This window comes from Callionymus lyra, chromosome 4 (genome assembly GCF_982586985.1).
Source record: "Callionymus lyra chromosome 4, fCalLyr1.hap1.1, whole genome shotgun sequence".
Lineage (NCBI taxonomy): Eukaryota > Metazoa > Chordata > Actinopteri > Syngnathiformes > Callionymidae > Callionymus > Callionymus lyra.
In genome coordinates, this window is record NC_141821.1 from 28,745,223 (window position 1) to 28,764,468 (window position 19,246).

Genomic DNA, 19,246 nt, shown 5'->3' on the forward strand with positions numbered 1-19,246 from the left:
ATTATACAGAAGAACGTGTCAAACTATGTACAGTAAGTATATTTAATCACCCTAAACTTTTAATTATCTCAACCAACATTTTAATCGAACTTAAATAAATTTATTGAACTGTCGATATATTTCTAGTAAACTTTTATCTTGAAAAGTGTATTATTTGTCAAAAAACTAAATATAACTTAGTCATTAAAAATGTGTCTTCACCATGAATTTGATTTGAATTATTTAACTGTATTTATCCTTTATTTAACCGGGTGAGTCCCATTGAGGTTTACATTCATTTTTTCTACCGTCACCACAAACAATTCCTACTTTAAGTTTACAACACTGGCAGTAAAACTTTCTGATCTCTTTTACAAGACAGCTCTGGCTAAGAAGGTAGCAAAGACATAGTTACAACATTGACGTAAACACAATACTATGGGTTTTAATGATACATTTAAAAACTATGGAAAACAGGGACAGGCTTCAGTTTTTTGGCGATCATTACAAATGTTTAAATACAGTTAAACAAGGTCAGGGAATTTCAACCATTCCTACAGTTGGTGCCAGGATCAGAGAACATAATGGTTAACTGAGGTCTTTCCAAATTCAGTCTGAGCTCCAGGTACCAAAAACAACAACAAAACATTACATGAACAGAGACTATATCTACTTGTTGACCGACTGAGGAGGAGTTTAAATGGCCAATTAAATTAATTAAACTGTAGCTATACTTATATAGTCATCTCCGATATGGATGTGATGTCAACCCCTACTGTTTATTCAATAAACGGTGAGATATAAAGCATTCAGTATAAAACACAGGGCACCATGATAGACTGTCTTTAGCTTTCAGGGATGCAGCATAGACATGCGTAAAGGACATCACCACAACCAATCATGGGATAGAAAGTAGTCAGTACAAACTCTGTCTTTTTTACAAGAACATCATCATGATGAGAAAGAGCAAATTTGGTATCAAGCCTGACTCAGTATATATATATATATATATATATATATTTATATAGGAAGTGGATTGGTGGAAATGAAAGGAGCAGGAGGCTGGGAATGAGTTTGAGACCAGTTGCTCAAAGGCGCAAGACAGGGAGAAGCACAAGAATAGACAATTGTGTCCTATGTCCTTACTTAATTATTAACTAATTAACAGAATATCAACAAAGTTAACAAAGTTAAGGCACAGGTAGTGCGAGCGGAGGAGGGAGTCGAGTCTCCTGACAGCCTGGTGGAAGAAGCTGTCCTTTAACCTGCTGGGGTTCTGAAGACTGCTCAGTCTCCTCCTTGACGGCAGCAGGTAGAAGAGGCTGTGGGACGGGTGAGTGGGGTCATTAGTAATCCTGATGGCCTTGCTGCTGATGCAGGTGTTATAAATGTCCAGGAGGGGGGGTGAGAGACACCAATGATCCTCTAAGCTGTTCTTACGATGCGCTGCAGAGTCTTGCGGCAGAACACGGTGCAGGCGCCGTACCACACGGTGATGCAGCTTGACAGGATGCTCTCGATGGTGCCTCTGTAGAAGGTGAGCATCATGGGTGGTGGGGCTCTTGCTCTTCTCAGTCTGCGGAGGAGGAACAGGTGCTGGTGGGCTTTGTTGGCCAGTGATGCTGTATTGTGGCTCCAGGACAGACCCTCAGAGATCAGGAACTTGGTGCTGCTCACCCTCTCCACTGCAGCTCTGTCGATGGTTAGTGGTAGATGCTGGGTGTGCCCTCTCCTGAAGTCCACAATGACCTCCTTCGTCTTCTCTAAGTTCAGGTGTAGATTGCTGTCTTTGCACCACGTGGTCAGTGTTGACCTCTCACCTGTAGACTGTCTCATCGCTCTTGTTGATGAGACCCACCACAGTTGTGTCGTCCGCAAACTTGGTGAAGAGGTTAGAGCTGGATGATGGGGTGCAGTCATGGGTCAGCAACGTGAAGAGGAGGGGGCTCAGCACACATCATTGCGGGGGCCCCTGCGTTCAGTGTGATGGTGCTGGAGGTGTTACTGCCGACCCGGACTGGGTCTGTGGTCTCTCCACAGGGAGGTGTTGAGTCACAACTGGTCCAGTTTGTGGATGAGCTGCTGGGGGGTGATGGTGTTGAATGCTGAGCTGAAGTGGATGAACAGAATTCTGACATCTGAGTCTCTAGGTGGGTGAGGGCTGAGTGGAGGGCAGTGGAGATGGCATCATCAGTCAAGTAAGACTGATATGCAAACTGGAAGGGGTCCAGGGCGGGGGGGAGATCAGACTTGATGTGTTGCAGGACTAGCCGCTCGAAGCACTTGAGGATGGGAGTGAGTGGCCACATTATGTCATATTATGGAGCCTATTTATTAGGAATAATTAATAATTAAATGATAAATACAAACTTAATGGACAACTTGACAAATGTTCATGATATTAGTTCTTAGGACATAAAAAAAAAGAGCCAGACATTGTGTATGATAAATGATCAATTTATTGAAACCAGCATGCAGAATAAAATACAGATTGGTAGCCATTAATATGCAGACACACAATCTTACAGCAGTTCTGGTTATGATTTGTCAGTTACAGTAAACATTGAACATTAATCCACTCGACAACTTTGTGCTAGAAAAGGTTTGCGATGCAGTCTACGATCCTCCAGAGCTATTGTGTCCTTCAGTCTCTTTGGAAATGAGTGGATGTGTTAATTAACCAGCCACGCTAATGTAACTACACTCTGGCTGACCTGTTAACCCACTTTTGAAAAAAAGCAGTGGTTATATAATATGATCGCTCGTGTGAGCGAATAACAGCTGTGATCCGAGGCCGATACTCCATTAGTTACATGTTTGAAAACAAAGTGGACCAACAGAAAACAAGATGGACAACAAAGACCTTCAAATGAACTTCAAGTCAGCATTCTATCACCACTTTGAAGAGGATTTTACATTTATTCTGGAGCGATGAAAGCAGCTTTCGACGAGGTAATATTATGTAAAGATGCTCCTACATTGTCCAATCGTGAATAAGAAATAAGGGATTTGTGATTCACATCTGTGCTCGGGACTGTAAACGTCCACTTGCTGCAGGAGAAGCAAGTGTAACCTGCAGAGGTCTGACACCCACGTGTGCGTCAACAGTGTCTGGATGCTCGAGTGTTCACAGCACAGGAAGCAAAGAGAATGGATGAGAAAGCTGGAGATGGACGAGGGCAGCAGTGGGATTTGGCTGGCAGTGTGAGCAACTGTCAGTTAAGAGACGCATGAGTGCATTCACAAGAACACAGTAACACAGATCCTCAGTGTGGGGGACAGATGAATTCAGGATTCACCGTGGATGTGTGTTGCCCTTTAAAAAAGTGGTATCGACGTACTTTCAAATCAAGTAATGTTACATCAGAGGATCTAATGTTGCCGCTTTAGAGTCTTCACCGAGTGTATGTTTATTCAACTTTTCTTCAAATAGACGCTACAAGAAGAGTCTAAATTCCCAGTGTATCAAAGGGTTTGCATTTCTTATATTTTAGACATTAAAAGTTGAGAACTCAAAGCAGCTACGATCCATAATGATTTATTGTGCATGACTTTTAGAGGCGCGATAGCTTTCCAGCCACTGGCCTTTAAACCATGTACAACAACAGTAAAACGGTTAACTTTAAACTCTGCTGTGTCGATAAAAAAGCTGCGTTTATTGAACACTAAAGCAAAAGGGTGTGTGTTGGTCCACTGTAGAGTAAATGATCATGTTGTTGCTTCATTACTTCACAGGCTCCACTATTGTGCTTGTACATCATAAGTTAAGGCCTCTTCGCTGTGTCCAGACCAACTAAAGCAGCCTTTGAAGCAAATCTCTGCCACTTCCCCATGCTTGATGACATGTCATTATGTGCGTCGTTCAACCCCGCGTCTAAAGCAGGTAAGAACATGTACAGGTCAAACCATGCTGATCCCAGGATTACACCTTCAGCTGCTTAAACACAGAAGCGTCTAACCGGAGGTCATTAATGGACACATACTGCAGTTCAGCTTCCAGACACCCCGGCTGCAAACAAGACGGTGGGATTCCAGAACAAATGAGCACAATCTCAGTGGGGATGCCGAGGTGGAAGACCACCAACACACTGTCGACGAGCACACCAAGGCCTCTGAGGCGACACAGACGAAGGGTAGGTTCGGGGACAGGTGAGTGATTCTGGGACATCTGAGCCCACATATCCACTGTGGCAACGACGGTGACGGCGGAGAACGCATTGTGTGTAGATGGCAAAGTAGAGCAAAAAGGGACGACAAGGCAGGGATGACAAGAAGGAGAGGAAGAGAGGGAAGGGGAGGGCGGCGAATACGACGGTGGAGAGGAGTCGGACTAGCAGGCCGAGCGTGGGAGGGTTCCCACTGTGCCAAGCTTAAACGGTTGATCAATCGAAATCCCAAACACTTGCATCTTTCTTCACACGCCGTTTTTTTTTCTTCTCAAAAGCTCACACTAAACACACGCACATCGAACACCAGCAGGACACAAGGAGCCTTGCGAACGGGACGACCCAGCACAGCCCCGTGTGCCACCCCCCATCCAGAAGCCCACGGTGGAGCGCTGCTGCCGCAGGAAGTAGGAGTTACAGAGTGGGGAGGGAAGGAAGGGTGATGGCGGAGGAGAAGTGTTTGGGCAAGGCACAAAAAGACGGACGGCAGGTGGGAGGAGGAGGAGAGGGCAGTGTTTCGGGACTTGGATTTCATTTACCTTGGTGGTGCAGCGAGACAGAACAAGTATCCACTTGGGTGACGTCGTGCTAAAAGTCATCCGCATGGCTCACGTCGCCATAATCACACACTGGCCGCTCCAGGTGACCTAATTCAGTTGAGATAGTTAGTTGAGAAGCTGGAGCGTCGCTCAATATTGACAGACTACAACACATGCAGGTTCCGAGAGTTGAACACAAAAGACACACGGATGGGGGAGAAGTTGGTGCAGCAGGAGGAGACTAGACCAGACGCACACCCATCAAGCTCAGAGACAGGACTGCTCCACAGATCAAAATGCACCAGGCCATTCTATCTGTGACTCTCTCCAACTCCAGGATAAGCACTGCAAACGGGCTTTGGCCCGACCTTCATTGGCAGAATTTATATTGGAATCCATTTGGCACAAAAGGCAAAAATACCACCAAATAATAGTATTTGAGAAGCTGGAGAGAGAGAGAGAAGGGAGCACCAACCCACACTTACCCTGACCAAAGAGAGCAAAGCTGGGGCAGCATCTACACTTGACTCCCCCTGGATCCCCAGTCAAAAGGTCTGGTGGCCATTTTATAGATAATGGAAGAAAAACAGATAGTGAAGAAACATAAACAAGAATAGGAAACGTCCAAACCCTTAGCTTGCTTTTACCAGAGTAGTCAGCCAAACATTCTTTATTATGATAAAGCTTATAGTGTACATCATCTCAATAAAAAGCATGCTGGTTTCTATAGTTTTTAAATTTACCTAAAAAATGAAGTACGACTCTAAAAATATGGTCTCGGACATGGTAAACAAGACAATTTGCAAACTGGATACTTCTACAAAGGATGCATCTTGTATGCGTTTATATATGACACAGAAATATTACACTGAGATGCACTTTACCACTAGAACCACAGAGGGAGAGGGGACGGTGGGACGGTGGGAGGGACAGCAAGGCAGTCAGGTCTTATCAAAGGGGAGGTCTGTGTGTGCATCAGGCAGCTGTCGGATAGTATTTGCAAAGCATACGATTTTTTAAAAAAGTCAAATCTGTTTGTTGTACGGATCAAAGGGAATTCCACCCAGGGATCGTATAGAACAACCAGATTGAGCAGCACTGAAGGGGACCCTGACAAACACTCCGCCTGGGCCTGCCCTATAAAATAAACAACCTTGAAATGAGGTAGAATAAGAAAATACATTTTTGGCAGCACAGAAATAAAAACGAGGAATACAAATAGATCCTTCAACACACCTATACTGGCTTCAACTTAAAACTGTTAAGGCGAAAGGTTGCTAGGCGGGTCTGTCGTGTTCTTGTCGGTTTGCTCACTCTTTCACTGACCTTTGCTAAACAAATTCAGAACAGCAGTAGGGTTTGTTTTCACGCCTTGTTCTACTTCCATTAGCATACTATTTACCCAAGAGTTGAGTTTGTGTGCAGGAATTGTGCGATCAAAAAGTGTCCGCACACTACCGTTGAACTCCTGGAGAACACTACACAAGTGAACACTTGGTGTGTGTTGCTAGCCACTGAACGCTTAAGGGAAGGGAACTCAGCAGTGCTGCTTTAAAATAATCATATTTTTGCAATTACAATCCAAAGCGTAGGAAGAGGAAACGGCAACCACCGAAAGACACTGCCACACGCTCACTGCAACGGTGCTATCACAGTCTACTGAATATCTTCCGCTAACACCAGAGTGTGAGGTGAAGTTTGTGACTTTTTTAAAGACCCTGTGAATTAAAACTTCTTCTGATATAATCGAGAAAGCTTCCTCCCTTCTCGCTGTCTGGATATGAAGCGTCAAGGGCCAAACTTGTTGATTAAAAGTGACCCTTAACCAGCAATTATAGGAAATCCTTCTACGTTATGCACTTTACTCGAGCGCATATAGGCACATTCTTTGTAAACACTTATATAAAAGTCACACGTGTACAATTATTGCACCTCAGCTTCACTTGTACGACCATGTAAACAAGACGTAACACTACTTTTTAAAAGATAGAAGTAAAGTAAACCGGCCTGGCCGCACTTGTATACCATCCATGTACCTATAAAGGGATGGAAAAAGGGAAGAGAAAACTATCTGCAATGAAATGTACTGTCAGAGGTAGGCGGCTGTAGAGAGGTCAGGGAGGTGTAGCAGTGTCTTTCAGTGGAACCAAGTAAAGGATAGGAAAGGTACAGTAGGAGAACATCCATTACAATATCATGTATGTGTGCTTTGTGTGTTTTATGCAAGGTGCAGTCTTAGCTGCTATGTTTGTGCGCTGCAAGGTCAGGAGCCTGCACTCGTCTCTCTTCACTCGTCCAGAACATCCACACCACATTCAACAAAGTCCACCGAACGCGTCAACATTGATTCTGTTGGGCACAATGCAGCCTTGAAATCTCATCTGATCCCCATTATAAAACTCTATAACATAAGGCAAAGGGTTTGGAAATAGCTGCCCTAATGCGTCGCCCAAGGAGTACCAATGGCATTCACGATGGTTTGGCCTTAGAAAACAATTACTGGGCTGCGGAAATAAAGGCATATGAAATGGCTGACTGAGTCAGTCAGATACTGGCACAAGGTGTGATACTGGCACGATAAAAAAGTAAAACTGAATCAAGAAGGAATGCCCTTACGACGAGGCAGGTCATCAGGCAGTGACACACTATTTGAAGAAGCTCTACACTCAAGAAACTCCTGAAGAAATATTCAATAAGGGCCAATCGTCTAAAACTTTTTTTTAGGAGAGGACAAACTAGTGGACACTGTGGTTGCTGAAACCCGACTTTGGTCCTTCTGCAGATCACTAATAGAGCTCCACCAACTCTGGCGGAGAAAGAAAGGAGTTTGTCGTTTAAAAATGAGTTTAAATACATTAAATAAAAGTTTAAAATGTTAAAAAAGGAATGCCCTTACAACAGATGCCTCCTCCCTCCCTTTATATACCTGCAGTGTGTTGGCCAACAGAAACAAGGTTATCAGATCCCATGTAAAGCTGGTTAATATCAACTCACAAGCTTCATTGTTCCACCCATCACAGTCACATCCACACACACACATACAGCTGCTGGACGATTTAGGGGTGCAAGAGGTTTAGGGATGGGGGTTGAGGGCAGAGAGGGAAGGCGAAAAAGTGGTGTGCGACTATCGGAAGGGGGGCTCAGGCGTGTGAAGGGAGAGTTCGGGGCGGCGGAGGATGGCCTCCTTGCGCGTGGGCGGCGGCAACGGCGGCTCATACACCCTGGGAACCCCCATGGCGGCGGCAACTGCTGCCGCGCTGGGGACCACTGGCCTGAGTGCGTCCAGTGTGGCCACCGGTTGTGCAGTCATAGCAGGTACAGTAGGGACGGCCTGCACTCCGGGCAAGCCTTGGAGGGCTGCCACTGCGCCGTGAGATGGGTAGGCGTACTGGAACTGAGGGTACTGCTGCAGCTGCTGGTAGTACTCCGCATAGTACCTAAGAGAGGTGCGTTGGATGAGGAATAAGAGCGAACAAATTACTGGATGGAATTGGAGGTTTAAGATTTAAGTTGTGCAGAATAATATTTTACTGTACACTGTAGTGGATCATTCTACTCTGTCCATTTTGTGTTGTAAATGAGTTTTTCAAAGCAGTTTTTGAAATTTATTTTAAAATATACAATTAGGACAATCTGATTGAACTATACGCTTTTAAAAAATACATGAAAGTATAATTGAATATATTGAAATTATGATTATTGTTAATTGTGTTATAAATATATTTCTCAGGTTAGGTTAGCCACTGCTAAAACATGACTTAAATAAATTAATTCAGCTCTTAATTCTAATTTAGTTTGATATGGTCTAGAATATTAATTAAAAGAAGGCTTTCCTACCGAGCCATCGGGTCCTCTGCCACCTCCACAGCTTCCTCTGCAGCTCTGCCAGCCGGGGTTGGCAGCAGCGGGCGTCTGGGCTTGGCTCGCTTGTAGATAAATGGCTTCATAACCGGGTCCGGCAGAAGAGGAGTGGCTCTCCGAAGGGGGCTGCGATCCCTCTCCCCGGACTTGGCCACAGCTGCCGCTGTCGCGACGGCCACTGAATGCTGCTCTGCCACCACCTTCTGGCCTTGAGCGAAGTAGTGAGCCTGCCTGGCGGCCTCGAAGAGGGCGGTGGTGGGGTCTGCTGCACTCATGGCACTTATGTGAGCATAGGCTGGTGTGGCAGCGCCGTAAATTCCCGGAGCCATGGAATATTGTTGGTTGACGGCAGCCGCTGCGGTCTGCATGTCTAGTCCATGAGCGTGAGTCAGATAGACGGGGTTGGCCATGGTCGGCGCGTACACCGGCGTGGAGTAGGCGGCGGCGGCAGCGGCGGCTGCGGCCGCCACCGGATTGGTAGCGACCTGGCCGTAGATGTTGTGAGCCATGGAGCTGTACACTTGTGTGGCTCCAGTTGTAAGAGTCGCCTGGTTGGCCACGGATCCGTAGAGCTGGTTAGCGACGTTAGCACCGTACACCTGGGTGGCGAGAGCACCGTACACAGCAGGGTTCACCGGGTTTCCGTCCGAGCGCGTGCCCGTGGAAATGCCGGTGAGGGCCGCGTACGTCGGGTCGAACGTGGACGTGTTGTAGACGGAGTTGTGGACACTTTGCTGGACTTGTAACGGGAGACCGGCGGCGGCCGCCGCCGCAGCCGCCAGCACGGCAGCTTGACTCTGGTACTGCTCCAGGGAGGGCTTCCCGACCGGACACTCTCCCGCATAGTGGCCTTGCTTTCCGCAGTTCACACAAGGGATTTTACCTGTAGGGGTCTGTTTGCTCGGCTGGACCTTAGACAGCTCTACTGATAGTGGCCTTCCTTTGAAAGAGGTTCCGTGAAGGGCTTCGATGGCTTGCAGCGCGTCTTCTTTGTTCTCCATGTGCACAAAGGCATAGCCTGCAGAGGAGGAAAGCCTGGCTGTCATTGACGGCAGGTATTATATATAAGGTTAGGAGAGTTCAGGAATATTTAACCATACAATCAACTATTCTCAACCCGAATGATCAGACAAACGTGTCGAGCATCTAAATGCAGATTGAATATTCTCTTGGCTCACCTTTGACTTTGTCACATTCAAGGACTTTCCCGAACGTCTGGAATAGCTGCTGGAGGTCTTCAGTCGTGCACATGCCGCTCAGGTTGCCCACGAAGACTTTGGTGGAGTGCAAGGGGCGCCCCCTAGATTCCTCCACCACCAGATTCCGGCCACGAAATTCCCGTCCATTGAGTTCCCTGATGGCGCGCTCGGCGGCGCCCTCGCCCTGCAGATGAACGAAAGCAAACTGCCGCAGCACACTGCAGCTGACCACTTGGCCGTAGGGTTCAAAGATGGCCGACAGCTCCTCCTGGGTGGTGTCAAGCGCCAAGTTGCCCACGAACAGCTTAACCGTGTTGACTTTGTTCATGGCGCTGTAATAACACAAGATGGTATTACATTTTTTTAAAGACAATACTGATTTATTTTTGTTGTTGCTTCAATTGGTTTTACGTATCGTTTTAATCAAGGTTATTGGACACTAACCATCTACTATATCATCTCCATTGAGCTCGCCAATTGTAAGATGATCAACATGACCGAAAGTAAATATCGTGATCAATACTCATTGATAGCTCGAGGTTTCTGCCTTCTAAAAGGAAGTTTTTCCTCGCCATAGCTCACTGTACAGTGAGCTGTACAGTGTTTCGCTTCTTGCCCTTTGTTGAATTGCTGGGATCTTTTTTTCCTTAATCAACTGTAGTCTTACTTCAACTGTAAAGTGTCTTGAGATAAATTTGTTATGATAAGACACTTTAAATAAAATTGAATTGATAGAGAAAACACAGATCTGCCTTATTATTCTTTCATGGATCATCATCCATGTAGGGGTGCCCTAAAAACAGACCAAAGGAAAACATGCAGAAAACCCCCTTACATAAGTAACTCTTTTTTAACGTCACATGTAAGTTAGTAAGCAATTTATATTTATAGGGAGGTTTTGCAGACCAGGGTCACAAAGTGCCTAAACAATCAAAACACTACTCAATAAAATATATACTAAAAAGGTCAGGATAACACCGAGAACAACGCAGGAGTTCCAGAAAATCAAGGAAAAGCCTGCACGAATAAAAATGTCGTAAGAGGTTTCTTGAAGGAGTCAGTGGACTCTCATCTTTATCTGCTGATCCTCACAGATCCAGAATAACCAGAATATAAGATCTGCAGTTTCTACCTTAAAATTTGGACCAAAAGAATATTTAAAAAAAATGTCATTTTGACAAGTACATGGTGGTGTTCCTCCACTCGTAACAAGCTCTATGCTCGCCTGTAAATCAAAGTGTGGAACAGGACACCCCAGGATGACACTTCTATTTTTTCATGGGAGCTGCAGCTGCTCCTCAATGAACTCCTGCCTCCTCCTCGGACAAAGGTGTGTGTGTGTGTGTGTGTGTCACGCGTGTAGCTGCACTAACACCCTGGTTCTCTGCGGCTGGAGCTGGATTCTGATGACGCAGCACAACGTCGAGTCAACACATTGTTTTCCCTCGATTTCCTACGAAAAAAAAACGGCACAAAAAAAAGGGGATCTACACTATTGTGTGACCCCGAGACCACTGTGGGCGAGGATCGGCTGGGAAATAAAGTGTGGACCCTCGAGAGAGAGAAGCACGAGCGACCACGCGGACTTTAGCGAGTGTGATAATAGAAATATGTAGTCGGCTCGTGCACACACACTCTCACACACACACACTCTCACACACACACCAACAACCGCATTTCCCCCGCAGCAGAGAATCCAGTGAACCAACAACAGCTTTTGTCGCGATCGCGACACACACTCGCCGGAACCGAAGCGAAAAGCGACACCATCGGACCCGCGTGTCGTTAAAGTCACAACAATAGATCGGAAAATAAGTTGTTTAAGTTGAATAATCTACCATCTTACCTAGACTGTGCTCTGTTTCAAAATGGTAGCGCCTGCTTCCGCCTAGAATGACGGGCATACTGCTGGAGACGGTGGAGGGAGGGGGAGGATGCTGCTCACACACACACACTTTCACAGACACACACACACTCACACACACACACACACACACTTTCACAGACACACACTCTCCCAGACACAAACTCTCACACACACACACGTTAACGCAAAAATGATCAAATAAATCGGAGAACACGGTGTTTCCTCATCAGCACGTTACACGTTATTTATTTCATATATATATATATACTTATTTAAATACGTTTTAAATCCAAGCAATACACACTCTGGCGGCAGAAGTCGCCAAATACCTTATATTGATTTACTAAAAAAAAAAAAAAAAGTAAATACATATGCTATAGAATCAGAAACTTTCATTACAACATGGATGTTTAAGGTTTAAAGTAGCACGAACACAGACACGCACATTTAACTTAATTTAATTTAACAAAAGCTTTCTTATTGTCATCGCTTGTCAACACACAGACTAAAATAACTTTTTACTCATAGTAAATGCCTAAAATGCTAAAAGAAACACAGTGTGAACTAGAGGCGAAAGAAACTATCAATACGCATTTTTTTCACTATATTTTTATCATTGTTCTTTTATTGTTATATTTCAATAAAGTCTGTATAAAACCTTCTTTTTTTTACATTTTCACATAATATTCAGTGTTCATTTTCTTGTTGCAATAAACTTCTGGCCACTAGATGGGAGCAGTGAAATATAAACAATAGAAAAACCTGCGAGATCTTCCGACATGACTGAGGACGAGAGGATACAGTCGACTCCAGCATCTTTTAAAACTTATGGTTGCACATATTTTGGTTTAAAAACAAATGAAAGCAGTAACAACAGCATCCAGTCTCATGTGCTCTGTAAATACTGCAAGACCAGAGTCAAGTACTCGGACAATACTACAAAATGTATTGTATCGTTTGCCATATACTTTTGTATCATATAGCTTAAATATTTATTCAAATGATGTGCTGATCTTTATTCCTTTATCACCGAGATTAAGTCCTTGTTCAACCCCTACTAATAAACTCTTATGACACAGAATATCATCTCAAAGGCCCTAAGACCTCTGCTAGAAAACCAAAATAACAGTAACTCAGATAAAACAAAAAATGTTAAGCAATCCATAATCCAGACCAAACAGATACAAGGTAAATATTATAATATTAACATTTTATTATGATCGTTTTAAACATACTATTGAATGGAATGAAATACTTTCTACAATGATATATCCATTAAAAGTCAACTTTTATTACAATTATTTATCAGCTTTTATTTTAAAGCCTAATAATATTTGAGCATTTTCAACCTCCTCGCTGCTCTTTCTGTCTCCTGTTCAACAGGAGGAGTAAAGAATTTCACCCAATAATGGAAAATAATTCCCTAGAGAAATCTGAGCCGCACTTCAATAAGATTTTTCATGCGTAACCTGTAAAACACAGAAGTTCAATTTCAGAAAGCCAATACTAATTTTGCAGCACACACACAGACACACACACACACACACCACCACCACCATTATGGTTAATGTACAGAAGTACAGAGGTTTTCTCAAGGGAACATTTGTGATTTGTTATGACTGATAAGCAACTTCAGGAGATCTCTTCAATTTCAAGATGTTCCTCCTACCGCTAAATCAGGACCGAAATGTCCTGAAGTTGTAAATATAGATCAGCAACACAACTTAAGGTTGTTTTGATATCTTCAAATGACTCACATGTCTTGATATTTGAGGGTCAACTAATGTGAAACCCCAACTCTCCTGACTCACTCACATGTTTCAAACATTGAAGTCTTCCACTCCAAGATGCAGTAAGTCTCTCATCATGACCATGTTTTCAACTTATTACTTTATAAAGTTCTCCCCTTCTGAAATCTCGGCCAACGAGAGGTTACGAAAGCAGAGTCCATTGAGATGTAATAATGGTCTTAACTCCTCCTCCAGCCGGCTTTAATCACGCCCGCTTTGTTTATACAACGAGTCCCTTGAAGATGGTGACTTGCAGGGATCAATGATGCACAGTGACAAAACATCCATGTTTGACCAATCACAGCAAAGTGGCTGTGGTTATGATAAACAAGATTTATTCTCCAGAAAAACGAAGTGTTTTCAGTGGGCAGGGCTTAAGATCATTTTCTAATGTAAATATTTCAATGAAAAGAGAGTTTTGTACAAACAGACACATACTGATGATACAATAGAGGTCGAAGATGAACTTAAGGGACAATTAAATCAACACATTAATTACTCTTTAATGTCATTAATAATACATGAAACAAACATGTTTACATACATTAAATTCCTTCGATAAATTAGGAAATACATCTCAAACTCCTCTCTGTCTGAAACTCAATATTGAATCATAACTGTCTGCTAGTGCAAAAATGTAATCTTATAAACAAATAAGGCATATCGGGTCAATTTAATCAACCTTCCTTTGATCTTATTTTACATGATTGATTTCATTTACACCACAAATCATCAAGTCAGTCAGAGGTGAGCCGCGGGCGTCTCCATGTTGCTTTTGCTTCTTCCTTTGCCGGCGATGGGCCGGTCTCTCTCCTCCCACAAGGTCAGCCCATCACACGCACAGATCTGCTTCGGGTTCTCAAAGAGTCCTGCCGATCTTGCGATTATTCCACATGCCAGCCTGCAGGGAGGGAGGAAAAGTAAGTCTGTTCCTTCCATCAAATCCACTTATGAAAAGGTTTGATGAGCAGAGACAGTTATTTATGAAGAACATTAGAGTTAACCAACAGTTAGCTAAGAAGTTAGCTTGAATAGTTAGTGACAGCGCATGTTGTCAACTTAAATCCATGTTCTTATACTTTGTTTAAACCTTTTTCTAGCAAGAGAGTATCTTCAATCTTAGATAACACACTTCAGCAGAATTCATTGATAAATTTGTCTTTCCCCGACTTGAAAGATGGAACTAATGCAAATCCCCCAGAGGTTTTTCGTAAGTTCTGATGTCAATTCATCTGACTCGCAACAGATGTCAGTTGGATAGTTTATGCTTCCGGTAAATTTACAAAATACAACTGTATTTGTTAATTTATTTTTATTTCAAACATTAGTTCATAACCAGTCCAGTGCACCTTGACATCTCTCCACGATGACAGTCTCGCTTCACATCCTCACAACATTTAGTTAGTTTGATCCAGCGATCTTTAACGCTGGCAGATTCAATTTCATCATTTTCTTACTTGTTGGGGGGGCTAATAACCTCACTAACATTTCTTCTGTGAGTGTGTAGTGTCAATAAAGTTTTAGGTGTACTTACAATAACAAAAATCAAAGGACAAAAATGACAGATTTATCTAGAATAATTAAGATTGATATATGAATACATCTCTATTTTTCAGTTTAACACAATTGCGCTCTAGGAGTATCACAGGAAAACATTGAAAATACTGCATCTATCAACTCACCTTTCACCGGAGTTTCCTGTTAATTTGGAGAGAGGGTGAGCGCCCCGACCCAGATCGTCCTCGCCCGCATCCACCACCAACGATCGACCAATCACCTCCCACACCTGCGGTATCAACCTCATTAATGAGCCGAACGAAGCTCAAAAACAAGCATGTTCGTCACCTTCAGCTGATCTTCTTCTAGTCGGAATGAAGCTCTTCCATCTGCTCCCGCGACAATATTCCCCAGATCACCGACATGCTGTGGAGCATCACGACTGGTAAGCATCACTCGTGACACAAAGTATAATGACACAAGTCTCCATTGATAATTACAGAAGTGTGTGAGGAACCTGAGCGGCGGAGTGACAAATGGCTGCTGCAGAGCTAATGTGACGGATGAGTCTAGGAGATTTGATGTCACAGGAGAAAATGCTACGATGATACATGACTGCTGCCTTTTCTATCCCATTGTAAGCGCGTGCAGGCAGCGATCGCTCACAGGAACGATTTCAATGTTCATGGTTTGAAAGTAAAAGAGTTTATGGAGAAGATACCCTGTCCGAGTCTCCGGGGCCGCCGTGCCGGTTTCCAAAAGGGTTGTAGTGATCCCCACAGCTGTAGAAGAGAGCAGACATTTAAGAAAAGTCACTCAATACACTTGTTTGTAATATTTATTTTGACATATTCTCATCAATATTTTAAGTTGCTGTGTTGCAAAGTTTTAAATTTAAACTGTGCATCTGTACAGTTTTAGATTGGGTTAAATATTTATAATGGGTCATACTAAAAGGGAAAGATGGATTCTGAAATTGGATTAGATCATTCTCCAACCCCTACAAACTTTTAGTTTAAGTTGTTAAGGATCTGAATAATTTAATGTTAAATGTTTTACTTGATATGTTTAACCTGTACCTGTGGGAAAGTAGACACAGTTTACAAATTAAGCCTTCCAGTGTAGTCAATTTATTATATAGTAAAATTAAATTAAAACGATCTTGTATCCATGTAATAAACATAGAGAGTTCAATAACAAACAAGGATAATGATATTCAATTTTTCTGTCCTTAATCACTGTATATTGATAAAACAAAACAGTTTGAGATATTATTTTTAATCCTGAACATTCATTATTTTGCCAACTATTAGACATTCCGCCTTTTTAATTTTAAATGTGTTTTTTATTAAGACTTTTTCAAATTATACACAATGCATTTGTTAATTCCCATTAGTTATTTGTCGTTTCTCAGAAATATTATAAAGTAGTTGATGTTTGTTTTGTGTGTTTTTAAAAAAAACAACAACAATAAAAGCAATAAGCATTTTTTTCACTTTATTTTTATCTTTGTTCTTTTATTTTTTATATTTCAATAAAGTATCAATACATTTTTATTTTTTTTAATTTTTTTACATACTAATATTCACAGTGTTCATTACCTAGTTTCAATAAACTTCTGGCCACTAGATACAGCAGTGAACTATAAACAATAGAAAAACCAAGATCTCCATTGCTCCATTTAGAGCCCTTGAAAACCTGTATTTGAATGAGGGTGATCTGATTCAATGTTGCTTTGAAAAACTGACATAAAGGGAAGACAGAGAATTTCTGATAACACACTATGAGTTTTCCAAATCCCGATCCTTTTGATCCAGATTACATTTTTCTAACAACTTGCCCAAAAAGATGATGAGATCAGGAAGAGTCATTTCTTACATTTCCCAACCACATATGCTCAAGTTTTTTCTATTGAAATACTACTTTAAAAGTACAAGATTATGAGCTGAAACATCTTTCTCTGGCAGATCCAGAATGAATTTCTGATCAGATCTCTCTGGCGGGATGATTCCAACAGATACCAGCGAGTGTGACTGCTGCTCTCTTTCCAACACTCTGACAGGAACTATTCACATAACTGCTGCACACTTTAATACTAACAGTGTTTAAAATATATCTTCACGAATGGAATGAATAATTAGGCATTTACTTTCTGCAGCTCATCTGGAAATACCATCGCTCAACTAGAGCTTTTAATCACATTATATATTTAATATTTATGAAGATATTCAAACACTTCGGCGTTCTTTTACAGGCATGCATGAGTGTGGTAAATATCTTTATTATCATTATCATAACATTGTTTCCTTGACCTTTTTTGTATTCAGATAATCTTACTATTGCCTTTTTTTAAATAAGAAACTCTGGTTCACTTTATGCAACATATATATACTGCATACAGTATATGTTTTTATATTTGCCTTCACGTTAGATTACCAAGCAGTAGCATAAGTGAAGGAATATAATGTTTGAGGTATTTACTTTTCTACTTGAAGGTTAATCAACATTTAGACTAAATAAGGATAATTGTTTAGTTAAAGAAGCAAATTAAAAGCTATGACAAGGCAGTTTTGAGGTTATAAGGACGTGTTTTATTAGTAAAACTCACTTTTGGGTTGTTTTTGAAATGGTAAAACAATTGATCATTTCTTAATACAAAAAAAAGACATTTAAACCCTCTTTAATAAACGTGTTAAAATACAGAAGACGTACCTGAGGCAGTCTTTCGTGAGGTCGCCTAATGTGTGAACATGGAGTCCATGTGGTCCAGGCTTCAAGCCATCGACAGTCCCGTCTATTAGACATCGCTCTCCAGAGAGCTGGAGGAATCGTACCACACCCTGGACCCTTCCCGCTCCTGCCAGCATCGCAACCGCTGCTCCCAGGTCTGTTGTCAAGGATCAATATTAGCACACAGAATTAATGTTCACGCACCACTGAGCAGAAACCAGAATCTGCTCACCTGGCTCCGAACCTCCAATGCCCTTGAGCACAGCCCTGCGCTCTGTACTTTCGATGAGATCCTGAACCTCTGCAGTGGTCAGGGTCGACTCCACCAGAACCTTTTCTTTGGCGACATCTACGGTGACTGACTGGACCCCTGACAGAGCACAGAGTCAGTTAAGATAGACTGTCAGACATATTATGTATATTAAACTGTGAAAAAAAGTTCATGGGTTCCGAGTTTTGAATCTTTAACTTCAGCAAGAAACTTTTAAACTTTTAAACTTAAATTTGTCCTCCAGTAGCCAGCATCAATCTCGTTTTAAAATAACATATCTGTTTAAAAATAACTATGTATGATTTAAAATCATTTATTATTATGTGAAGAAGTACACACTCTCTAGTTTTTTAATACGTAAAGACAATAGCTGAACAAAAACCTCTCCTCAAGAATTAATAAAAATAAGATGAAATGCAAATCTGTTCCTCTTTTAATCTAAAATAGAGGCTCCCTATATTTACTTAATCTACTCTTAAATTAAGATTAAGAATAGGCTTTGACTTATTAATGATGCATTATCTTAACAGTCAGTAAGTGCAACTGATCATGCATGGATCATGGATGGATTTCATACATACATATTCTGCTGAGTCATGTTCAGTTAGAAGTCTATGATCCTACTGTTTCATGTTGCATGTGCACAGGGAATATTATCACAAAATAGATGAAAACATCAAAATGAGTTAATGTTTGCTATTATAAGCAGTTGCTACATGTATCGAATACAAGCAAAGAAAGAAGTTGTAAATAAAAGCAACAAGACTTCTTCACCTGGTTTACCCTCCAGAGCAGCTCGAACTTTGTTGGCACAACTGTCACATGTCATCTGAACAGCGAACTCCAGCTGAAAGGTTGACAAAATAAAAACATGTGGGGAAAACAAAACCTTGAGATAACAGAGACAGATAACGAGCTGCGCAGCTACTATTCAAACCAGGCGAGATCCATACCGCTTAAAACCACTATGTCAGACCACTAATTCGTCATTTAGGTTAAAAATTAAATTTTGAAAACCTTTGTTGGTCTTTCTGTCTCCATAGTTGTGTCCCTGCAAGTCGCAGTCCGCGCCACACTCAGTGCTGAACTGTCAGCACCCACTTCCTGATGCGACGAACGTCCTCCGCCATCTTTGTGAGGTCAATAAGACTGGCGTACATTACTGCCTCTCAGTGTTGAACATATGTAACTGCAACCTCCAGCGTGAATACGTATGTAAGTAAGTAAGGTTTATTTGTAAAGCATCTTTCCTTCAGAATGTTTAAGGAACAAAATAATGCGTCTATCGCAATTCACAAACTAAATAAAAAGAAAATATCGTCTATCAAATTATATTTTCAGACAATT

General features: G+C 42.1%; 2 protein-coding genes across 3 annotated transcripts; both read right to left on the bottom strand.

Annotated features, from left to right (window-relative positions):
- Positions 1 to 5,414: 5,414 nt before the first annotated feature.
- rbm14b (RNA binding motif protein 14b) lies at positions 5,415 to 11,673 on the bottom strand. Of its 2 annotated transcripts, none has more exons than XM_087789572.1 (4): positions 11,591 to 11,673; positions 9,724 to 10,076; positions 8,522 to 9,563; positions 5,415 to 8,121 (listed from the first exon to the last, which is right to left on the bottom strand). In XM_087789572.1, the coding sequence occupies exons 2-4, from the start codon at positions 10,070 to 10,072 to the stop codon at positions 7,809 to 7,811; spliced, it is 1,704 nt and encodes a 567-aa protein (XP_087645698.1). In that variant the 5' UTR covers positions 10,073 to 10,076; positions 11,591 to 11,673; the 3' UTR covers positions 5,415 to 7,808. The 2 variants fall into 2 exon arrangements, with proteins under 2 accessions (XP_087645698.1, XP_087645697.1); XM_087789571.1 differs by having other exon boundaries at positions 8,522 to 9,584.
- Positions 11,674 to 13,884: 2,211 nt separating this feature from the next.
- On the bottom strand, positions 13,885 to 19,036 carry ccs (copper chaperone for superoxide dismutase). Its single transcript, XM_087788181.1, has 8 exons — positions 18,917 to 19,036; positions 18,674 to 18,746; positions 17,861 to 17,998; positions 17,611 to 17,785; positions 15,620 to 15,680; positions 15,247 to 15,324; positions 15,084 to 15,187; positions 13,885 to 14,302 (listed from the first exon to the last, which is right to left on the bottom strand). Exons 1-8 carry the CDS (start codon positions 18,938 to 18,940, stop codon positions 14,143 to 14,145), a joined length of 813 nt encoding a protein of 270 aa, XP_087644307.1. The 5' UTR covers positions 18,941 to 19,036; the 3' UTR covers positions 13,885 to 14,142.
- Positions 19,037 to 19,246: the final 210 nt, after the last annotated feature.

Excerpts from the sequence above, each read along its gene's own strand:
- ccs (XM_087788181.1), bottom strand. The coding sequence starts at position 18,940 with ATGGAGACAGAAAGACCAACAAAG. Across the intron at positions 15,325-15,619 it reads GCCCCGGAGACTCGGACAGG|CATGTCGGTGATCTGGGGAA; the intron begins GTATCTTCTCCA and ends GATGCTCCACAG. Across the intron at positions 14,303-15,083 it reads ACAGGAAACTCCGGTGAAAG|GCTGGCATGTGGAATAATCG; the intron begins GTGAGTTGATAG and ends CCCTCCCTGCAG.
- rbm14b (XM_087789571.1), bottom strand. The coding sequence starts at position 10,072 with ATGAACAAAGTCAACACGGTTAAGCTGTTCGTGGGCAACTTGGCGCTT. Across the intron at positions 9,585-9,723 it reads TGAATGTGACAAAGTCAAAG|CCAGGCTTTCCTCCTCTGCA; the intron begins GTGAGCCAAGAG and ends CGTCAATGACAG. Across the intron at positions 8,122-8,521 it reads GCAGAGGACCCGATGGCTCG|GTACTATGCGGAGTACTACC; the intron begins GTAGGAAAGCCT and ends CACCTCTCTTAG.